The sequence below is a fragment of the Delphinapterus leucas genome, chromosome 5 (assembly GCF_059928025.1).
Source record: "Delphinapterus leucas isolate spDelLeu-1000000601 "Yukka" chromosome 5, BTC_Dleu_Yukka2, whole genome shotgun sequence".
Classification (NCBI taxonomy): Eukaryota; Metazoa; Chordata; class Mammalia; order Artiodactyla; family Monodontidae; genus Delphinapterus; species Delphinapterus leucas.
In genome coordinates this window covers 62,388,144-62,404,993 of record NC_143133.1, presented here as the reverse complement: position 1 = coordinate 62,404,993, position 16,850 = coordinate 62,388,144, and the positions used below count along the sequence as shown (strand labels likewise).

At 43.2% G+C, this 16,850-nt stretch overlaps 1 protein-coding gene across 2 annotated transcripts in view; it reads left to right on the top strand.

Annotated features, from left to right (window-relative positions):
• The window catches only part of RELL1 (RELT like 1), a 60,698-nt gene that overhangs the window by 35,865 nt on the left and 7,983 nt on the right, over nucleotides 1-16,850 (top strand). For both annotated transcript variants that reach the window (XR_016393259.1, XM_022566271.3), the window contains exons 4-6: nucleotides 4,231-4,288; nucleotides 6,702-6,938; nucleotides 10,189-10,327. Coding sequence is in view for 1 of the 2 variants with exons in the window: in XM_022566271.3 (XP_022421979.1) it covers nucleotides 4,231-4,288; nucleotides 6,702-6,938; nucleotides 10,189-10,324 (431 nt within the window). In the remaining variant the exon portion in view is untranslated. The remainder of the gene's footprint in view (nucleotides 1-4,230; nucleotides 4,289-6,701; nucleotides 6,939-10,188; nucleotides 10,328-16,850) is intronic.

Here is a 16,850-nt window from a genome sequence, read left to right as displayed (position 1 = left end):
CCTGTGATTTCTCCAGTGACCTGTGAGGAAGGCTGGGGGCTCTGATCCTTTGTGTGGCCTTGGTTCTCCCTGGCCACCAGGAGACATCTGATCTCACTGGACACCCCTCTTCCAGCCGTGGCCCTCTCTAGCTTCCAGCCTGTGCCAAAACGGCAGCTGGGGGATTAGATACATACTTGGGTCTCTTACCAGTTGATAACCTAGCTTTTTTAGTTTGCCTTTGAGACTTAAATTCTCTATAGAACAAAATGTATTTTTCTTTTCTTTGTCATTAAAAGACTCTGAACTTAATATCAATTAAGACCTCCCTGTTGAGGTTAATTTAACTATTAAAAAAAATTATCAGCACACTATAACATAATTTTTCTTTAAACATTGAAGAAAAAAGGAATAAAATTGAGTACAAACCATTACCATTTTTCCATGTTTATTTATGTTTTCTTTGCCTATATTTACATATTTTAAAACATTTGCAGTCATGATATATGACTCGTCTTCTGCTTTGCATTTTTAATTTGGCTAATGGGATAATATTTCACCTGTACTCATGGTGACATTCTTGTTTATGGTTTAAACCTATCATGTCTTGAATGTTGCAAATCAAGTCTTGTTTAGATAAATATCTCTTGAAGGATGAATTTATTGGCTGGCCTGCAGACTGATTATTTTCCCCCTAATTCCTAATCCTTTCTAAATAGAGCTGAGCTGAAGAGCGTTTGGGTCTTCAATTCAGTGGCCTCTGTATGGAAGTTTGGAAAGTACCTGCAACTCCACTGTATGGAAGTTTGGAAAGTACCTGCAACTCCTAGCTGAGCTTCTCTGCCAGGCCCTGACACCGTCTGAAAATAGCAACAATTCAGAGCATTGTGATTACTCTCCAAGCGCCCTGGTTATGGTTATTCACACTAGGCAGAGAGAGGGATCCCTTGGTGAAATTCTTACCTTGGGGCTCAATTTGTGTGGTGGCAAAAAGGATTCCTTCATAAACTACCGTCGTTACTGAGTAGATCTCTGAAGCTTGCTATAATGGTTATGCAGCATCCTGTGAACTGTTAAACTACTCATCATTTAGAGAGAGACTTGGGCATTGAAGGAGTAGGTCGGGGTGAAAAGCACCCACCCCAGAGTCAGATAGACCAGGGTTTGAATCTAGGTCTGTTTCTAGCTCTGTTTCTAGCTGTGGGACTCTGGCCAGTCAGTTACAGTCTTTAGGCCTCAGTGTCTGTCTTTAAAATGGGGATGATAACTCTGCCCGCTCTTGGGGAGAATCAAACATGATGGGGTCTGTAAAGCTTTTAGCCAGTGACTGGTACATACCAGGATCTTGCCTTGAATGTAAGGGAAAACTTTGAAAAGGGTAATAGTGGGAGAGAAGACAAGGCATTTTTCTTGTCTGATTTTGACTGGTCTATGCATATTATCAGGCAGAAATTCAGGAAAGAAGAGAGGAAGCAGTTTCTGGAAATTACTGCCCACTGGAAAATTTCCCCTGTTCTTGACCGGCTTTGCTTGCCCTATGATTGACTCCTGCCATCCTTTGGATGCCCATGAAGGGAAGAATAGTTGGACAGAATGTTGACAACTGTAGGGGAAACCATCTTTTGCAGCGTTTTGGAGTTATGAGTAATCACAAGGAGGAGAAATATATTCATTGGAACTTAATTGGATTATTGCTCTTTTACAGCCAAATTGAAGCATGTGTTTATGTGCTCATGGTGGTGTTCTGTTAGAGTTTTCTCATCACAGGAAACCAAAAATGTTCCCAAGGGTTAGTTTACTGAGATTTACTCCCTGGTATAGATTGCAGGGTAGACTAGAGACAAGGACGTATGTGCGTGTGTATGTGTGTGTTGGTCTCACACACCCACCCTCAATGGGTATGAATGATCAAAACTTGAGTCTACTCTTAAAGCATCACTCATAGCAAACAAAGGGGTTGTTTACTATTGTTTCTAAGAAATAAGGGCAAGATACAGGAATACATGAATACATGAGAAACAACACAAGCCCATAGAAACAAGTTTTAGTAATGATTTTAATACATTTTCATAATCTCTCTGGCAGCATTTCATCATCTGATGTTCCTAACAGAGGTCATCGTTTTGATTAATTAATTTTCTCAGGTGACTATTTAAACCTCTGTGTCTGAAAAGCTCATTCTTATAAGTGAATGCTATTAGTGTTATCTTTGTTTTCATACCTTTTTTGTTGTTGTTATTTTTCCCTCTTTTCTGTTTATAGTTTTGAAGTTTAGTAAATGATGGCAGAATATAAATCTCCACTGGCAAATTATTGTGTATTCCCTAAACTCTTTATCTGAAAGAAAATTATTGTCCTGAATTCTTAGTATTAGTTAAAGGGAAAATGATGAGACTGTACTTAAATTTGTCTTACAGAGGGTAATGTGCCTTTTTTGTCACGTGGGAAAAGATACTGCTGATCCATTTCAGCACTTTTTTTGTAATGATAAGAGTCTTATTTAGATCAAAACTTGTGTTTGGATATGCATTTGTGCATCTTCACAGATAGTCATGAAAGGCAAAGAAAATATTTCTTTTTGAAAAGGATGGTATGCTCCATCAATATGTCTTCAGAAACCCCATACATTTGCAAGGGTTGTGAAGGGGAGAAAATTAGATTGTAGGGGGCAAAACCCCCTTACTATTTTATATGTAAAACACAGATATGTGCATAGTACATAAATGTGTATATCTGCAGTATTATAGTTCCATGGAAGGGTGATTAGGAAAACAATGTCAAAAAAAGGCTTCTGGGTGGAGCAATAATGAAAAAAAGTTGAAACACTGGGTACATCCTTAGCTATTAGCACTTAAAAGCAGCAGTGTTGAAAATAGGATTAATTCTCCTCCTCTCGGATGTCATCTGAGATGATAAATGTTGGTGTTAGCTCACATGATAAATAGTGATTTTTTAATTGTTTCATTGGCTCTGGGGAATTTGTTGTGGTTAGTCCTGAGGACAGTGCTTTAAAAATCAATGGGAATGGGTCAGGAGTCAGTCATAACATCTGGCCTTGCCAGGAAATACCCAAGAGAAACTTGACCTTTCACTTCAGTCTTTTATCCTTAAGACTTTTCACCCTACAAAAGATGAAAAGAACATGTGTGTCTGTGCATGGCGGTGGGGTAGGCACCCAAGAAGCTTAGATTCAATTTGCTTTAGTGGACAGCCTAGGCACCCCCTACAAATTTGGATTTTTTTTAAAAAAAGTTAACATTAGAAGTCTAATTTAACTGATGGGTGTGACCAACATTTGAAACTTAAAGCTATCTGGCTAGAGTTAAGGTCTTGTATGGTCTGAATGGCCCACATAGAAAATTAATCCTTTCTCATCCCTGATTGTATGTGGGATAGACTTGATACTACATGGGTATCCAGAATTTAGGGCTAATTCGTTGAGCATGTATAAGTTATTAAAATACAGGTCTCTTGAGACATACGTTTTATGACATATTTAGCAAAGTGAGTTAAATTCAGTTTCCTTTTGGTTTGAGAAGGGGAGAAAGATATGGCTTCTATGTTATATTGCTAATGACGTGTAGGAAACAAAGCTCTGTAGTAGGTCTGCTTTCCTTTGCATAGATTCTCTGTCGCTCTCCCTAAATTCCTGCGTAAGTATCGGCAGATGGCGCCACATCTGGGTTTTTCTTGGGAAAGACCCTCCCTTCTCCAGGGCCCCAGGGCCTCATTTGTGAACTGAAGGAAATCAATTAGGTGTTTTCCGAACAGTTTTTCTGATATGATAATTCTATGATCACTCATATGATTGATTCCATTTTAATTCTTTTTTAAAATTAATTAATTAATTAGTTTTTGGCTGTGTTGGGTCTTCGTTGCTGCAAGCGGGCTTTCTCTAGTTGCGGTGAGCAGAGGCTATTCTTTGTTGTGGTGCGTGGGCTTCTCATTGCGGTGGCTTCTCTTGTTGTGGGGCACGGGCTCTAGGCATGCGAGGTTCAGTAGTTGTGGCACGCGGGCTTCAGTAGTTGTGGCTTGCGGGCTCTAGAGCGCAGGCTCAGTAGTTGTGGCGCACGGGATCTAGAGCGCAGGCTCAGTAGTTGTGGCTCACGGGCTTAGCTGCTCCGTGGCATGTGGGATCTTCCCGGACCAGGGCTCGAACCCATGTCCCCTGCATTGGCAGGCGGATTCTTAACCACTGCGCAACCAGGGAAGTCCCCCATTTTAATTCTTGACCTTCTTTTTTTTCCTTAGCAAATGCTGATGTTTTAAAGGCAATGGTAGCAGATAACAACCTGTGTGATCCTGAAAGGTGAGTGCTTTTCCCCTGATTTTATGAGGCTTTCGTTTTCAGTTATCCGCTAGAGCAGGTTTCTGTACTTTGGCACTATTGACATTTGGGCCAGGGAATTCTTTGCTGTGAGGAACTGTCCTGTGCATTGTAGGACATTTAACAGCATTCCTGGCCTCCACTTACTGGATGCCATTGTCCCTTTCTCCTGCTGTGTGACATCCCAGAACCAACGCCTCCACACATTGTCAATGTACCCTGGGGGCGAAGTCGCCCCTGGCTGAGAACAGCTGCGTTTACAAGAGGGAAGAGTAGCCCTGGAACTGGGGACCTGGGTGAGTCTTACCTCCACCACTTCTGGATCCCCTCTTCTCGGGCAAGTTAACCGACCACCCTGAGCTCAAGTTCCATCATCTATAAACTGGAGATAACCACTGTACCAACTTAATTGGAATATTATGAGGAATACCGAATACCTCGGGCATCGAAAGACCTCTATGAACAATGATGATTAAATGAAAAACCAGGCTGGTTTGGGGGCACCTGCTAAGTTCTGTTCTTGTATTACCAGTTTTAGGTTACGGTGGTTGAGTATCATAGTCCTTCCTGATTAATTACAGGTAACTGTATTTCTATGTAAGTTTTCATGCTTCATGGAACATTTATTGAGTGCCTGCTGTGTGCTGGGCATGGTGCTGGAGCCGGGCCTTCACAGATCCTTGCCATGGAGGACGAAGTCTAGTGGGGAGTGGAGACAAGAAGCAGGGGCTGCTTGTAGGCAGAGAAAGTCCAGGACAAAAGGCCCGGGAGAGTGAAAGTGTGGGATGCCTCCGGTAAGGTTCAGTCTGGGGTGGCCCGAGTTCATGCTATGGACAGAAGCAAGAAAGGCCAGGAAGGCAAGTTGGGTTTGAGTGACATGGCAAGGAGTTTGGACCTTTTCCTGCTTACTCTGTGGGTGGTACACCCAGCGCATCTTAGCTATTTCATACATGTTTGTCAAACTGGCCACGTTAAATCTGCCTTTTAGCGAGGTGACTTAGTGCCAGAAGGCCAGTGAAAGGAGCTCTGGTGGTGTAGTTTATAGAGACATGCGAGCTGTGGTTTCCGCCACACTCCAGCGCTGACCACAGACTCCTTGTGTTAGGACCATGTCACCTCATCGAATCTTTGCCTCAGTCATCTTAGGGCATCCTATAGTCCCTGTCATTGGGTTTTGTGTGCGGCGTGTACTAGATAAACGTTTGTTGAATGAATGTTGTTAAATTTTTTTGTCTACTTTTGAAGTGGGCAAGTGGGCTGGTTACCAGCAGCATAAAGGCTGGCTTATGCTGTCATGAGACTTCTATATGCCTTTTGGGCTCTCAGCCCAGTCTCAGGAGTCAGGCTCTGCTGTTATGTGCTGCCCTGCCCACCCCACCTACACCAGGTCAGAGGGCTGATTCCTGGTTGGGCTGGCCCTGTCCTGTCTTATTTCCTCCTTTCCTAGTGGACCAGAGCCTTGACACGTGGCTTTTGAAAGCAGCCAGCATCTGACCTATATATACTTCTGCTTTTTATATTTTGGATGGTGCGGCTGGGTTTCTTCCAGGTTATCAGAGTGATCTCCCCTGTTTCTGAAGCACTGTAGCATGATGGTTAAGATCATGGTTTCTAGATTTAGTCTTTCTAGATTTGGATCTCAGCTGTCGCTTACTAGCTGTGTGACCTTGGGTAAGTTACTTAACTGCTCTGAGGCTCAGTGTCCTAGTTTCTAAAATGAGGAAACTAATAATACCTACCTCAAGGTTTTGTAAAGATCAGTGGAATTAATATATATCAAGTGCGTAGACTGCTAAGTGTTAGCTATTTTTGTTATTACTATGATCAACATCTGTCTTGAGCATCACTTTTGATGTCTTGACCTAAAAGCGTTCTTCCTTTGACACAGTGGTCAGATTGGATCAAATATTCTATCTTAAGTCATCCTATAATTTGATTGGAATTTAAGTTTTTCTCTCCTCCAGGGCACATATATTCGGGGCATCTCTTAGCTTAGAGATCTAGGAGGAACTTGGGTATGTGTGAGAAATTAGTTTACTTGAAATTAGACTGCATGCAAAGGGAGATCAGCCATTTGGAAAGAGACCTAATACTTGAAAGACAAACAGTGCATCATCATTAGAAGCAGTGGTTTATTTCCGGCCAGTTAATTCCACACTGGAAGTGATAAATCACATTGTTACTGTTTAAAACGAACTGTCATCGTATAGTCATAAGAGCTGAGTACCTGCTGCCGGAGATCAGTTCACAAAGCCCATTTGTATAATTGGAAGAGGCATTTTTTTTCTTTTGATTTAAACCTGCTTCTTATATTGCAGGGGGAGAGAATGCCTTAGCTGGTATTTCTTTTAATAACCAGTTCGACCTTTTCATCTTTTTTTTTTTCCCACCTTAGCCTGGCGACCCCTAGCAGTCCTGGGAGCCCGCCTGTGAGCCCCGGGCCCTTGTCGCCAGGTGGCACCCCAGGGAAGCACATCTGCGGCCACCATCTGCACACAGTGGGTGGTGCTGTCGAGCGGGATGTGTGTCATCGATGTAGGCACAAGCGATGGCACTTCATAAAACCCACCAACAAGGCCAAAGAGGGCCGCTCAAGGCGCCAAGGAGAAGTTACTGTCCTCTCTGTGGGCAGGTGAGTCCTGGGGGTGCTTTGGGTTTGTGTAACACAGTTGCTGCGCTGTGTGGATTTGCACACCCGTTAAATGTAGAGTATGTTCTCCTGAGCCTGGCTCAGGTCCTATCTCTGGGCTTCTTTGATGTTTTCTGGTCTGAGTCCTGTATTTTTCCAACAGCAGAAGAATTCTAAGAGGTGGCTATTGCAAGATCAGGTGTGACTTGTATTAATTAAGGTAACAAATTAATTACTTGCTGTATTAGGGTTCTACAGAGAAGCAGACTCAATAAGATATATATATATATACACACAGACACACATGTAAGAGATTTATTATGGGAATTAACTCACACGATTATGGAGGCCAAGAAGACAGGAAAGCTGGTGGTAATTCAGTCCAAGTCCAAAGGCCTGAGAACCAGGGGAGCCGGTGGTATTAGTCCTGGTCCCAGTCTGAAGGCCTAGAAACCAGGAATGCTCATGTCTTATGGCAAAAGAAGAGGGTGTGTCAGCTCAAGTAAAAAGAGCAAATTCAGTCTCCCTTTGCCTTTTAGTTCTGTTCAGGCCCTCAAGGGATTGGATGATGCCCATTCTCATTGGTGAGGGTGATCTTTACTCAATCTACCAATTCAAAGGCTAATCTCTTCTGCAAACGTCCTCACAGACACACCCAGAAATAATGTTTTACCAACTCTCTGGGCAGTCCTTAGCCTGGTCAAGTTGACTCATAAAATTAACCATCACACTTGCTCTAATAGATAAAGCCCAAATCTCAAATGTTAGAGAATGTAAATTTGTATTTCACTTGTGGAAATCGAAAGATCAGTGGTGGCTCTTCAAGCAGTCACCCAGAGCCCTGGGTCCTTTCCATCTTGTGCCTTTGCTGGATTTGCTAGCAGGAGAAAGTACACAGAGCATTGTTCACAAGAGGTTTTTCAGGAGATGGGCCTGAAGTGGCACATTTCAGTCTTGCTCACATTCCCCTGTCTGGAACTCAATCACTTGGCCACACCTAATGACCAGGGAGGTAGGTAACATCGGCCAGGAAGAAGGGAAGAGATGGAGCCTGGTCCACTGCTCTCCAGCCTCTGCCGTGTAAGATCCACGTGGACCCCTGGGACTGCTCGCTTTTACTTCACCTTCTCCTTTCCCAGTCCTAAAGTTCCATTTACCTGTGACCCATATGTGATGTGGAGATCTTGCAGTTCAAGTGATAAACAATTTGACGACACTGTATGCAGAGCATTTTTGGTTGATTTTGAGCCTCCTGCAGGAACTGCAAGGCTAATGCTGCACGTGCAAAGGCAGTAGAGAGTAATGGTCGAGAGCATGCCTGCTGGCACCAGACTGGGGAAGCCCTGAGCAAAAGCTGACAGTGTTGCCTACATGATCCTTCTCTCCTTACTGACAAACTCTGGGAAGAGTAGCCTGGACTCACTGAATCACCCTCATTTGACTCCTGACACCACTACTTACAAACTGTTACTTCTCTCTGTGCCCCAGTTTTCCCCTCTATAAAATTGGGATGACAGTAGCACTCACCTTATCGGGTTGCTGTGAAGACTAAGTAAGGTGACTCAGGTATAGGTCTTAGACCAGTCTTTGGTGCTTATTATATACTCAAGAATTGTTGGCTATTATTATTACTGTTATTTGAATTCCATTGAGTTTCATCATGTGTTGCACAAGCAACAAGGAGAAGACTCCTTGGCTCTTTGCCACTTATAACAAAACAGTGCAACTCATGACCACACTGTTTTATTCAGAGCAGAGTCATGGGAACTTATGAATGTGGAATGCGGTGAGAACCTGTAACTTGTTTGGACAAAGTGTATTTTGTTTGCTTTAAAAAAAAATCTGCTGAAACTTTCAACTCAGATTCAACATGGCTTTTTTAAACGCCCCCAATCCAACTCTCCGTCTTGGAGATAGAATAAATACTATGACTGCTGAGTGATTACAGGCTGCTTTTCAGCAAGTGTTGCTTAAAGAGAGTCTTAAAGTTTGACCGAATAGGTTTGTGGTGACAACTTTTTTCCTGATCCTCCGTTCACTCCTTCAGAGTTCCTTCCTCCTTCTGGTGGGTGAGCTCATTTTGGACAAAGAAGGAGAATTTATTTTAGTTGGTTTTGAGGGAAATGAAGACCAAGACTAGAGAGAAACTGCTGTGAAAGATTTTAGAGTTTTGATGGTGATGGACGAGAAAAGCAGTCCAACTGAGTACATTTCTTTAACTTCTCTCTTAATTCTTAAGGAAAATCTCTTCCTTAACCCTTAATGAAAACCCAAATTTGCTTCAAAAACAGAAACAAAAAAACCCAGACAAAACTCATGCAGACACAAAAACTCTGCCACCCGACTGATGCTGATAAATGTGTGTCTGGGGCCCTGTTTATAGAGGTAGACCCTCTGCTGGGTGAAATTTGAGAAGACAGTTCCCTAGTGAACATCAGATTTGCAAACTGGTTGGGCTTTTATCCAGCCTTCTGTTGTTAAAACAGCTGATGTTTAAGCCCAGGTCCTTGTTAGAAACCACAGCTCTGAGGCTGTTTCATATTTGAGTACCCGTGTTTCTTAGTGCATTTCCCATGCTCTGTAAACTGCAGCAGAGTCTGTGATGTGTTGAGTGAACATCAGCTGAAAGTTTGGCAGGACAGTTCCTCCTGTTGAATATGGTAGTTTTCTTTTCCTTTTTTTTTTTTTTTTTTTTTTTTTTTTTGCGGTACGCGGGCCTCTCACTGTTGTGGCCTCGGACGCGCAGGCCCAGTGGCCACGGCTCATGGGCCCAGCCGCTCCACGGCATGTGGGATCTTCCTGGACCCGGGCACGAACCCATGTCCCCTGCATCGGCAGGCGGACTCTCAACCACTGCGCCACCAGGGAAGCCCTTCTTTTCCTTTTAAAAAAGTTTATATTGAAGTATAGTTGATTTACAATGTCGTGTTAAGTTCAGGTGTACAGCACAGTGATTCAGCTATATATATATTAATATAATTTGTATATATTAATATATTCTTTTTCAGATTCTTTTCCCTTATAGGTTGTTACAAAATATTGAGTATAGTTCCCTGTGCTATATAGTAGGTTCTTGTTGGTTATCTATTTTATATATAGTTGTGTGTGTATGTGAATATGGTGATTTTCATTGCTGTCCTAACTTTTGGCTGAGTTTGTTTGGGATCCTCCAGGTGGATGATTTTTACTTCATTCATGATTCTTGTTCAGTGGAAAAGCAAAACCCGTCACATCTCCTCTTTCCCCTGCTCAGGTTTAGAGTTACGAAAGTGGAACAAAAGTCAAATCAGAAGGAGCGGAGAAGTTTAATGTCAGTTAGTGGGACTGACAGCGTCAATGGGGAGGTGTCTATGACACCCCTGAAGAGAGAGCGAAGTGGCACAGAGTAGCAGGTAAGTTGAAGTTGTGGCGACATTGGGGGTGGGTGGTACATGGCAGGGAGAAGGTGCCCAGAGCCTCCCTGGAGTCTGTGGTAATACGGGAGTGACTTGGCAGGGAAATGAGAAGTACTTTCCTGGAGCTGGTAAGGCTGTAGGGGTCGGAACACCATTACTTGTCTGCCCAGAGCTTTTTGTGAAGAGCCCATCAACACAGGTGCCTCCAGGGACCTGGCCTGTATGATAATGAGTGGGGAGGATTACTTAGGGGGCAATGTGGAGTGGTGGGGACTGGAGCAAACTAGAAATCACATAACCCATCTGCTAGGGTTTGCATTACCACAAGGCAGGAAGCACTTAGTGTGGCTAGATCTTAGGCAAAAAAAGGTGGAAATCTAGACTTTTTTTTTTTTTTTTTTTTTTTGCGGTATGCGGGCCTCTCACTGTTGTGGCCTCTCCCGTTGTGGAGCACAGGCTCCGGATGCGCAGGCTCAGCGGCCATGGCTCACGGGCCGAGCTGCTCAACAGCATGTGGGATCTTCCCGGACCGGGGCATGAACCTGCGTCCCCTGCATCGGCAGGCAGACTCTCAACCACTGCGCCACCAGGGAAGCCCCCACAGGTGAAATCAACAGGTTTTTAAATGTTGGCGACTTGTTAAAAATCCTTTAAACGACCACGCAGGCCAAATGAAATATAATTTTGTCGCCATTTCTAGGTAAACCGTGATTTGAAAAAGGCTTGAGCAAGCAAAGCAATGCTTTTTTCCTTTGAGTTGGAAACCAGTTTTCTTTGATGTGTCACATTCTAAAATACCCCCAGTAGAAGTATTACTCTTTCCACCAAATATTTTGAAGCAATTTAAAAGCAAACGTGAATGCTTCTTGGCTTGGCAGTTTTAACTTTGGGAGATATTACTTAAAAAAAAAAAAAGCCTGTGATAATTTGATATTGGCTTAGCCTTCACCTTCTTTGCTCTCTGTTCTGGCTTGAGTCCCATTCATCCCTTTCATGTTACTTATTATATGTAAAAGGATGAGTGTGAGGACTCAGGAGTGACCAGCTCCAAAGTCTCCAATGGAATGGTCAGAGCCTGAATGTTAAGGCAGAAGAGGTTCCACTTCCAAAGGGAGGGGGAGGCGGGGTAAGGGGGAGGGGACTAGCCAGGTCCTAGAAGGTACAGGGAAATGGCAAGGTTGAACCTGAACCTCAGAATCAGGCTGCCTGGTTCAGGTCCCCATTCCCCACTCACTAGCCCTGGGACCTGGACAAGGTGCTTGGGCTTTTTTATGCCTCACTTTCCTCACTGGGAAATAAAAATGATGCTGCCTGCCTTGAGGGATGGCAATGAGATATCAGGGAAATAACATGGGAAGCCCAGGGCCTGGCAGATAGGAAATGCCCAGTCAGTGCTACTAATTATTTTAAGTGGCCAGTTTGGCGGAGAAGGGGCTTTTGAGTGAAGCTTCTGATAACCTGCCCGGGCTCAGAGGGGTTGAGGATGATCCAGAAGTCATCTGGGGGCTTCCCTAGTGGCGCAGTGGTTGAGAGTCTGCCTGCCGATGCAGGGGACGTGGGTTCGTGCCCCGGTCTGGGAAGATCCCACATGCCGCGGAGCGGCTGGGCCCGTGAGCCATGGCCGCTGAGCCTGCGCGTCCGGAGCCTGTGCTCCGCAACGGGAGGGGCCACAACAGTGAGAGGCCCGCGTACCACAAAAACAAAAAAACGAAACAAAAAAAAAACAAAACAGAAGAGTTGTGCTCCTGAATTCTGTAAGATGTAGGGGCTCTGATAGATTTCCAGCACTGGTTCTTGCCATTTCGCCCTTGGGAAGATCTGGCCGCTTCTCCTGAGTTGAGGAACCCAACAGAGGCTTTCTTTAAAGAAGAGACATGGAGGAGAAAAGTCTGTCTTTGGCTTCTCAGCCAGTTACTGGTGCCTTGGGAAGGGAACCAAGAGGAATTTAGGAAAACGAAGAGGATGATGAAGATCATAAAAGCAGCTAATGTCAATTCAGTATTGTAGTCTTCTGGGTGTGGTACTGAGATGTATCTCACATGTCACCATTATAAACATCTCCTCATGGGATGGATACTATTACCCCAGCTTTATAGATGAGGAAACCAGTGCATGGAAAGGGTAAATTACATGTTATGGGTCACATAACTGGAAAGGGGAGCTGATTTGAACTGAGGTCTGTGACTGTAAGACCAGCTGCACTCTTCTGCCGTCCTGGGGTGCTCATGAAGGGACAGCCTTAGATCCATCAATGAGGAACATCTCCACCAATGATCTGGAACCTGGTGGTCTAATATGGTAGCCACTAGTCACCTGTGGCTACTTAAATTTAAATTAATTAAAATTAAAAGTTTCATTCTGCAATTGCACTAGTCACATTTCTAGTGTTCAGTAGCCATAGATGACTAGGGTCTGCCAGATACTGTATCTGCACTGGACAGTGCAGATACAGACATTTTCCATCACTGCAGAAAGTGTTACCAACAGAGTAGATGGTACCTTAGATGTCAGATTGGAATCCTGAGTGACTTTGGTAAATTAGAGAAACATTCTGATTGAAGTCGCGAGGACTTGGCTTCTGGGACGAGAAGTATGTGGCTATTCAAGTCTAAGGTGAGGAAGGCCCAGCCAGTTTAGCTGCAAAGAAAGAGAAAGCATGAGTTGTAATGACAGTTCTGCATATGAGTCATCAACCTGGCAGTGTGTTGAGAGACAGAGCAGAGGTGGGTAAGAAGACACTGCTTGCCCTCGGGCAGGAAGCGCAAGGTGATCCTGGGTTAGGCTCAGCCAGATTCCAGCCTTGCTAAAGTGCCGTGCCCGGAGGGAGACACTCAAGGTCTGGGAAGGTTAAAAGAATTAGGATTGCTCAGGTAGTTTTCTTGGTCCAAATTCTGTCCGTATCTGGATTTGATCCAGTCATCTGAAAATCCTGACCACATCTAACTGGTTTACAACTTGATACTCTCTGCAAAGCACACAATCTTCTTACCGTGATTTTGTGAAAGAGCATTGGATTTGATTAGACGACCTGGGCTCTCATCATAGCTTCGCCGCTTGGAAATTGTCCTTAACTGCCCTTACTCCAGGTTTCCTTGAATGTGAAATAGGATATTTAACCCATCGATTGAAGGTGAGTGCCAGGAGAGCACCTGGCATGTCATTGGCTCTCAGTGGTGCTGTGCCGTCCAAAGGTGCAACGAGCACATGAGTGACCTTAGAAAGAGGATGTGTTTTCCGAGCCTTCAACATAATTGTAATTAATTTTGGAATTAAAAAAAATAATTTTTATTATGGAAAATTTCAAACAGACTCAAAAGTAGAGAGAATAATGTCACAAATGCCGACGAACTAATTTAATTATAATACGTACTGCGTATTGAGTGTCTACTATGTACCGGGCATGCTTTAGAAGGCATATTCCATGTATTAACTGATTTAATCCTCACAACAGCAATAAGTAGGTGCCAGTTTAAGCAGAGAGAGTTGAGGCAACTTGTTTAGAGTTACCAGCAAGAATGTGGTAGAGTTTAGAGCCTAAGCCAGGCAGTCTGGCTCCTGGAGTCCCAGACTTCACCACTCAGCCGGGTCCAAGGAAAAACAGGTCCTGTGGTTAGAGCCTGCTGAGGTTGGGACCTGCTGAGTGACGATGTCTGATGAGCCCAACAGAGAATGGACTCTGAGAAAGGAGGGAAAGGACTATTCACTGACACTCAAAAATATGTATGTACTTATGAAAATTTTTCTTGCTTGGTTTCTTAATATTTGGCATCCTCCAAAAGAGTATGTTTGGGCGATTTAATGTGACTTGATTTTCCAACAAGAGAGATCCTGAAGTTTTTCCTTCTAGGCCCGGAAGATCTCTGGTTCTGAGCTGAATAGAAAGATCTGCACTGGGATGTAACTAATACAATAAGACAGGAGTGTTATATACCTTTTGTACTGTCTAATACAGGTTTTAGAGTTGTGTTTTTTTCCTGAAAAATATTTTTGTTTAAATTTGGATTTTTGGCCAAGCTATTTTACTGGAATGCCTTGTTTTAATATAGAACTGATCCAAATATTCAAATGCAAATGCATATCTACTCATTGGTTAGGTTTCCTTCTTTAAAAAAAAAAAATCAGTGGCTCATACCACCAACTAGACTTAGGATTTCTCTCTCTTTCTCCTTCTCTTTTGAAAAAACAAAATCTGCTGTTTGGCATTTCTTCCCCCCTTTATTATTTCCCCCCTGTTTCCTTCGCCTGAGTTCTTTTTTGTAGCTAGATCTGACTTGCACTCTGCCTGATTTATTTTGGCAATGCAGTTAAAATGGTTTCTTTTTTCCACAGAAAATGTGTTTTGATTTCTTCTTAGAAGAATAAGCTTTTGTTCTTCAAAGTTAAATAAATCAAATTGCTTTCAGCCTCCAAATGCCACTGCCTTGTCTTCATTATCATTGGGCTTTTGCTTTTTAAAAATGATGCCATCGTAAGCATTCTCTCACACATGTTTCTGAAGTATCTACCCCCGTTTCCAGTTTATGGTAGTATCTTATTGAAAACGTTGATTTGGTAAGTTTACAGAAAATATTTTTTTATCAAAACAGAAATTCATCATATTAGATATCTCTATTTTAAATCGTTTTATTATTGAAGCTATTCTATTAATTCTTATTTCGGTCATTTAGTTTAGTGATTAAGAGCTGAGTTTTAAACTGCTTAGGTTTAATTTTAACTGTGCCACTAACTACCGGTTGTTTTCAGCAAGTTACTTAACCTCTCCAAGCCTCAGGTTCTTCACCCTTAAAGTGGGGTAGGGTGTAGTGGTGGATGTAAATGACATAACACATGTGTACAGTTCTTAAATCAGGCTTTGGCACGGAGTTAGTACTCAGTAACTCACTATTCACTATTCTCAATAATTTCCATCCCATTCTCAGGGGTCCTAGTTAGTTATTAGCCCATTCCTCAAGCATCGCTTTTAGATACTGTAACTCCCTTTTTACTTCTTAAGAACATTAGAGCTTTGGAGTCTGATGACATCTCAGAAATAGATATTTGGCAAGTCCCTTAGGAATTTGGGCCATTTTCTTGTGTGTGTTAAGAGGACCTTAGAAATACCATGTCCCTCTTACTGGAAGTGGAATCAGAATTAGTAACAAGGCAATTGAAAAGTGTTGCAACTTAAGTTCTTTTTATTATACAGACCAGAGGAGGGGTTATATTAAGAGCTAGTGTGGACTGACTTTTCTTCACCTCACCGTGCTACTGCTGGGCTGGGGCTTTGCTCTGGGATAAAAGTCTCCTTTTCGCCAAGACTCATGGATCACACTCCCTCCCTCCTCAGGACCACTGCCGGGCACAAGGTCAGCTCTCCAGATCTTCGGGGCCTTTTCATTTCCTCCTCTAACAGTGAGGAAAGGCAAGCTTTTCTCCTTTTTGCTTTTGAACTCTGGTGACAGGCAGTGCAGTGATGGTCCGGTGGTGGCCTCCCCTGATGATGTGTTGCTTTATTCGCAGTCCTCTGCATGGCTCATTCTTTTGTTAACTCTCCATGGAAGGAGAGGATGGTGAGAAACTTTAGGTATCACGAGTTAATTTTTCTCCATAGCTTATATTTTTTTCAGGGCAAAACACACACATGTATATATATTTAAGAAAAAGGATCACAAATTTGATGGAAGCCCCTTAATGTGATTCATTGGCCTTTATAAACAGAAGCTGCACCTCAAATAGGCATGGATGGGACCACCTGGCTTGATTTAGAAATGGCTGAATACATTTCTAAAGAGTAAAAGCAGTACTTTGATACTTGTGTTGTTCTTACATGGAAGACCAGTCCCTTTGAGTCCATCTTAAATATGGAAGTGGAGGGAAGTTAATGCCTGTCCTTGACCATTCACTGTCTGTGCAAAGCGTAGGCAGTAGAACCAGGCAGATGAGAAGAGCTGAGTGGGGGACAGAAATTTATATGCAAACTGATGGATCATGGGTGATCATCTCATCTCATCTCTCCAGTTTACAGCGGAAGAGCCAGGCTCAGAAGGATAAAGTTTTCCTAGATCCCTGGGCTGGGGAGGGAGAGGGCTTGGGTGGGAAGAAATCCATATTTTGGGGCCGATATGCTCAGTGGCTTTGAAGTTCAAGGGAGCTTTGCTTCAACAAAGAAAAAAATCTGCATTCAGTTTAGCCCGGTAACTCACAGCAGTGATCATTTCAACATTATCAACCTTCCCCAGGCTTGGTCTCCTATGGGGACCACCTGATGTCTTTTGGCTGTTAAAGCTGTGCCTGGATCAGTCCAGGTTTGTGAGCTATTCTGTTTTCTAACAAGTCGACTAAGATTTTAGACTTCGAGATCTCAGAGGAGCTGTGATGGTTAGTTCAGGTCAACTCAAGTACAATTAACGTCTTTTAAAAGTATTTGTTGAGCCCCTACTTTGTGCCAGGCCTTAGGGATGCAGCAGTGTGGAAAAGGGACAGACAAGGACCATGCTTTCATGGAGCTTCTGTTCTAGTTTTTGTAGTAATTTTTCTCCCC